The sequence below is a fragment of the Helianthus annuus genome, chromosome 11 (genome assembly GCF_002127325.2).
Source record: "Helianthus annuus cultivar XRQ/B chromosome 11, HanXRQr2.0-SUNRISE, whole genome shotgun sequence".
NCBI classification, from domain to species: Eukaryota; Viridiplantae; Streptophyta; class Magnoliopsida; order Asterales; family Asteraceae; genus Helianthus; species Helianthus annuus.
In genome coordinates, this window is record NC_035443.2 from 157733440 (window position 1) to 157739849 (window position 6410).

General features: G+C 35.9%; 1 protein-coding gene and 1 long non-coding RNA gene across 8 annotated transcripts in view; one reads left to right on the forward strand and one right to left on the reverse strand.

The window, feature by feature from the left end:
• LOC110910306 overlaps positions 1 to 2514 on the reverse strand; it is a 3795-nt gene extending 1281 nt beyond the window's left edge. For 3 of the 7 annotated variants that reach the window (XR_004872522.1, XR_004872520.1, XR_004872517.1), the window contains exons 1-4: positions 1842 to 2514; positions 552 to 959; positions 257 to 461; positions 1 to 171 (exon numbers count right to left, since the gene is read on the reverse strand). The exon at positions 1 to 171 is cut by the window's left edge. This is a non-coding gene — a long non-coding RNA (uncharacterized LOC110910306). Of the gene's footprint in view, positions 172 to 256; positions 462 to 551; positions 960 to 1636; positions 1709 to 1841 lie in introns of all 7 variants that reach the window. The other 4 variants (XR_004872521.1, XR_004872518.1, XR_004872519.1 and 1 more) reach the window with 4 other exon arrangements.
• Positions 2515 to 4041: 1527 nt separating this feature from the next.
• On the forward strand, positions 4042 to 4500 carry LOC110913194. The gene has a single exon (XM_022158039.1). It carries the CDS (start codon positions 4042 to 4044, stop codon positions 4498 to 4500), a length of 459 nt encoding a protein of 152 aa, XP_022013731.1.
• Positions 4501 to 6410: the final 1910 nt, after the last annotated feature.

The following is a 6410-nucleotide window of genomic DNA, read 5'->3' on the forward strand; positions in this document are numbered from 1 at the left end:
GTTCGATCAGGTTTGTTAACTAATTTTCAGGTTTGATAGGCAAGACATTCATGTAATTTTTGTCCAGCTCCATCTAACTATTGAAATGTTATATAGAACTAGTGTTTAACCTCCGTGTTGCGGGGACGTGAGTCGTAAAACCGTGCACAGTATTATGCAAAGTATCGACGACTAAAACCAAAAAAAAAATTCTGATAAATCACGAGCTTGTAAACGTAACGTAAAACGTAAGCAAAAGACAAACACGGATATATACCGCAAGGAAAGAATCTTTTTTTCCAAGATGTCTTTTGATGCTGCATGTATGAGTATTTGCAAAGCGGCTACAATAAAATATATACATAAAACTTACCTCTGATACATAGTTTCAAGTCTTTTCAAATAAATATAAGCAAAGCTTTGCAGTAGTAATTACTTCATGGTGCACTGATTAATGATTGAAGAAATCTTCTGATCCTGAGCTGAATATAAGCAAAACAAAAGACAAGTGATAATGTAGAACCATAACCCTAAATAGAAAACATGTCACATTTTAAAACAATTTTGCATACCTTTTGTTGCACATAGAGCAAGGTTGTCACCTTGGGTCTACCTTAGGCGCCATCGCCTCGCTTGCGCACCAAGTGTGCGCCTTATGCGCTTTGACTATAGAACCTATATATGGTCTACACCTTACTTTGTTGTGTCATGGTGAAGTTTCTACAAGACCTTTGCAAATTGTCTACACCTTTCACATTAAGACACTTTTTAAATCATAATGCTTAAATATATTTTCTTACTTGTCACATTGTTGTAATGAACAATGAGTGTTCACTAGTTAATATCTGGAAGTATTATAGCATAAAAATCTTGCGCTTTTTTTTGTATGTGGTGTTCACTTTTTGCGCCTTGAGAGCGTCTTCCGACTTTAACTGCTATGAATGAAGGGTAATCATTCAGCAAATGTTGCAATGAATAAACTGCATAAACATAAGAGGGCAAAAAAATTATCTGAATAGGCATAAAAATTAATTAAATATCTGAAATATACAATCTCGTAGATATCAAGCATAGAATATATTCACTGAAATATACCCTATGATTGTTACAGTTCATTGACAAGAAAAGTGAACTAAAACAAATAGACCGGAAGATATGGATCCATAATGGTGGAGAAGTAGCAACTACTAATAAGAAAAAAGGCAGACATTTTTTTATCGTCTTGGTAATGTTATCATAAAAGAACACTAAGTCATATTATGTGATCCTTTGCATTGGCATCTAGAACAACATTACATTCATTTCAAAAAATACGTGAATCAACACCTGGCCTAAAAGTAGTCATTCTTTAGTCACCCTGGCCTAATCACTTAATTCAAAACCTATCTAAATTACTCCAAAAATATCAATATAATTCAAACAACATCCCCCTCTTATATATGTAATGTAATTGCTGCAACAGTAAAAAAAGAAACGTTGCATCTTTCCGGTTGACTAAGTGCCAACATCATTCTTTTCTCCTCATTCAGTCTAAATCAAACCAACTTCTTAGCCCCTAACCATCTTTATATGACATAAATCAAACATAAAATCACATCTACTAAAATCAAACACAAATATAACACAACAAAAGAACGGTGCAGCAAAAAATACTCACATCTACTAATATCAAACCGTCGAAACTTTAAAACCAAAGAAACGTATAAAGGCATTTCGTCAAACACCTTACCTGCATAGTTTACCAGACCACCAGTGGGTCAAAAACTACAATAAAAGGTATCATCAACCAAGAGCTCAAGATCTAAGCAACCAGAATCCTTCATCAGTTTTAGGAAAAACAAAGCAATAAAGTCAGAACTTACCATAGCGGTACTTCGGTGTTTGTCGATGTACACCAAAGCGGGACACGCACGACAGATCTTATTCACCGGATTTCTGTTGGAACACCTTAATTGCTGACCTCTATGACCTCAGTGTCTCCTTCCGTTTGAGTCCATCATCGCCATAACTTCTGCTATCAACCACACCCGTTGCCGCTAGAACAGGGGCATAAGCCATCGACAATCACCGAAACAGGGTGGTCGGTCGTAGGCTTGGCCGGATCCCCTTCCGTTCATGCTTTCTCTCTCTATCGCTTCGATTTTCTTTCTTTCTTCTTCTCCCTTTAGCCGATTCTCTGGTCTCTCTCTGATGGACAAAAAAGGAATATGTGGCAGTACCATAAATAAGATGCAAATTTGGTCGATTGGTACTGTTCTCAAGCATCGACGGTAATTGTTATACAAAGTGATAATTTGTTTAAAAAATCCTTTCAGAACCACATCTGTTTGTCTACTTAATTAATTGAAGAACAATAATTAACTAGGGCGATTGAAACACTCTTACACGCCGATTGAACCCTTCTGGCGACTGAACCACATAACGATCACCGGAAATTAGGTTCATTGTGCGGTTTGAGGATGAATTGGGTATGATGTTTGAGAGTGATAGGAGGGAAACTAAAATTTTGAAGGTAAACAGTTTGAGGATGAAAAGAGGGAAACTAAATATTTCAGGGCATGTTTGGCTTAACTTATTTTCAACTTTTTCAAAAGTCCTTTTGGAAAAAATAAGTCAGAAAACCTGACTTCTAGCTTTTGCGTGGCCTTCAAAAGAAAAGCCTAACACCCTCAAAAGTCCTTTTTTCCCTTCAAAAGTCCTTTTTTTCCTAAGAAAAGGAACCCCAAACACCCTCTCACTATAAAATTGCCGCTCGTATAAACATAAGGGTGAATAGGTTAGAGACTTTGGCAGTTTACACATTATTAGAAACCAATTAGCCAATTTAGATTTTAATTATATTTAGCCAATTTAGATTTTAATTATATAATATGTTTATTTACAATTAAAATTATATTATTAATTTCCTTTTTTTTTGTCAAAAAAAAATAGTATTTGAATTTCATTCCAATCATTAGGGCAAATTACATAAGGATAGTAGATAGGCAAGTAACAAACTGCGCCGCCATCCCTTTCTGAATAGAAAACCCTAATCTATTAAAAACAAAGTCTCGCCCTTGAGGGGTCGAAAAGTTGCTGTGGACCACGCGCTGAACTCTAGACAAGAACCGAACTGCCTCTGGCGCCAAGGAGCCGAATGTGTCAAACGCCAGGGGGACAACGGCATGCTTATTATCCTCACAAGCTTTCGCGTGCTTTTCCACCTTTTTCAACACGGCTTTCAGTAGTACCGCTTGCCCCGCCACAAACCCATTTTCCCGGAACCCAACTAGGAGGGATACACCTGTCAGATCAACACAAGCATGTTGATCGGTCACACGTTAAAACTTGTACAAAGTCTTTATTCTCTTAAATAATTGTATTTAAAGATTTAGAATCTTATTGTAGTAATATATATAATTAGCAACCTTTTAAAATAAGTTATCATTACATATGATATTCTTTTAAAAAAAGTATGCAACCTTTTAGAAGAAGGGTTGCGTTTATGTTTTGAGAAAGGCAACTTTTTTAACAAAAGTTGCAATTTTCTATAAAATTTGTAACTTTTTAAGAAAAAAGTTGCAAATTCAATATAATTTTGCAGCTTCTTATGAAAAAGGTTGCATTAGATCTTCTAATGCAACCTTATTTTCAACAAAGTTGCATTGGAGTCAAATGCAACTCATCTAAAAAAAGTTGCTTCTAAAAGGTTGCATTAGGCCTATTTTCTAGTAGTGATTGTTGCCGACCTTAATGTATGAGCTTCCACCTCATCTTTTTAGTACTTATGTATTCATTTATTTGTTTATAGCTGTACCTTTGTATGTTATCTCATTTTTAATGAGTATTTAGATTTTAATATTTACCTTATTTATGTTTAGCAACAAAAAAAAAATGGCAAACATCGCAAAAATTGAATTCCCGGCTCTTAATATCACCGGAGAAAATTATATGCCGTGGACGGCACATGTTAAGCGACATCTCAAGTCAATGGGTGTTTTGGAAACGATAACGTAGTGGAACGAATGTAGCGATCAAGACAAGGCAAAAGCCGTTGTCTTCCTCCATAAACACATTGATGAAATGTTGCAATTTGAATATTCAAATTTTGAGGATCCATACGTTTTGTGGGAAGATTTAAAAAGCAGATTTGATAATCAAAGGGAAGTTTTACTTCCCACTGCTAGAGATGAATGGAACAATCTCAGGTTCCAAGATTTTAAAAAGGTGAATGAATACACCTCTGCTTTGTACAGGATATGCTCAACGCTCCGATTCTGTGGGCAAACTGTTACGGAGGAAGATATGTTGGAGAAAACTTTCTCCACATTTCATGCATCAAATATAAACTTGCAACAACAATATCGGTTGCAAAAGTTTCAAAGATATTCTGATCTAAATTCATTTCTCCTCGTAGCAGAGAAAAACAATGAGCTACTAATGAAAAATCATCAAGCTCGTCCCACTGGATCATTAGCCATTCCAGAAGCAAATGCTGTTATTAATGATGATATTAAAGACTCTGGAAGAAAATGGGGATGAGTGTGACAACCCTCACTAAACCAGGTATCCGTACGATTTAATTAATTAATAATTACTGCCTGATTACTGTGCTTAACTGAAATTGCTGATGAACTGCTACTTGACTTTATTACTTGAACATATCTGCATCATACTTTACATACCGTCACTACATTATTTTACATGCTGAACCTTAGTGACAAACATGATGCACAAAAGCACAGTAGCATTAGAACGGATAACCTATTGAACATGCTGATAAAGCCAGCATCAGGCAGACACTGCCTCTAAGGGCCTGTATGAGCCAGAAATATTTTACTACACCCATAGTGAGTGTAGGGATACAAGGGTTATAGAACTGCGTCTCTAGGAATAAGATACGATGACTGGATGAGCATAAAACATACACTGAGCACAAAACACAGCACTTTAACTAACAATTCAGCTTTTAGCTAACTAATAAAGTGCCAAATCATGAGGAAAATATTCCTGACACTTCGGGGAATAAGTTGTGTCACTAAAAATGGTATTTACGACACATAAAAGCTTTGTTAAGCGCTTTAACGGATTACTATCCAACCGAACAACCGGACTATACACGGAACATGAAAATATTGTCATTTACAATATTGATCATTTTCTGAGCCAGTTAGGGTCCCTGAACACCCTGACACCCGCTATAAAGCACTACACTCAACTAACCAAGTTAATCACTTAACTAACTTATCTAATCAAACTAAACCCTAACTAAACTTGTTGGAATCGAACCAAGACCCCCCCCCATCCTAACCGTCCCAACTATAAGGGGACATACTTGGTACTAAATGGATTATTTTAATGTAATATGTTGGATATCTAAACTACACTAGAACCATTGGATAATTATCTTTAGAATTGTCTATAAGAAGGAGCCATGACACAAGAGATTGTTCGCATCACTAAACCATTCAAACTCTCTCTCTTTCCTTCTCTACACCCGACGGCCGAACACCCTCTTGAACACACCACCATTTTCGGCTCTTGACTTCCACATTCCAAGGTTGTTCAAGTGTTACGGGTCATGCATTAGGAGTCTTGGAGCAAACGGAAGGCGAAGGACCTCTCTATCTAGCTTTTATCCACCTCTTTTTCGCATAGATTCTTCCCTAGCCTCGAGCTAGAGGTATAATGCTTAAAACTCGTACTCGAACTAATCTAAGGTGGTTAATATGTGTTGTAACGGTTAAAATTCGGAAACTTGCATTTTGAAGCATAAAAGTCTAATAAAACATGAATATTGTTGGTTAATAGCACATAAGTTGTGTAAATGTTGTAGTAATTGAAAGTTGTGATTATCTAGACCGGATCTATGTTGTGGTAGCTCGGATCATCATTTAGCTCGGTTTGGTTAAGATCATGGATCTTGACATAAGCTTGTTTTGAATGAGACAAGGGTTAAAAGGTGAAACTCTACCACACGAGAAACATGAACTTGTGTAAAAGTATTTTTACTTGTAAAATAGTGTTTGAAACTAGCGGATCTACGTATGTACAAATGGTATTTTCAAAGAACCACATATCAAAGAAATCATGTTTTCTAAAAAGACGGATCTTACACTAACAAATATGATTTTTTATAAACCACAAGTGTGTAGACACTTGTGAAATGAAAGGTTCGACAAAATAACAAACTTTGTAAAAGATGACGAGAAGTTGTAAAGATGGCTTTACTTTAAAAACGAGGTTTTTACGAGATCGATCTACTTTATATAAAGATCCACAAAATATAATGGGATTTACACTATAGTTTTCGGAAAAACTACAAGTTCATGCGATTATGCGATTTACATACTTGTCGACTAGTTTAATGTGTCGGAAATTGTTGATTGAATAAAGAGATTGTTGAAATTGATTTTGTAAAAGAAAATGATACGCTTGAAAGCGTGGCCACC

Excerpts from the sequence above, each read along its gene's own strand:
- LOC110913194 (XM_022158039.1), top strand. The coding sequence starts at position 4,042 with ATGTTGCAATTTGAATATTCAAATTTTGAGGATCCATACGTTTTGTGG.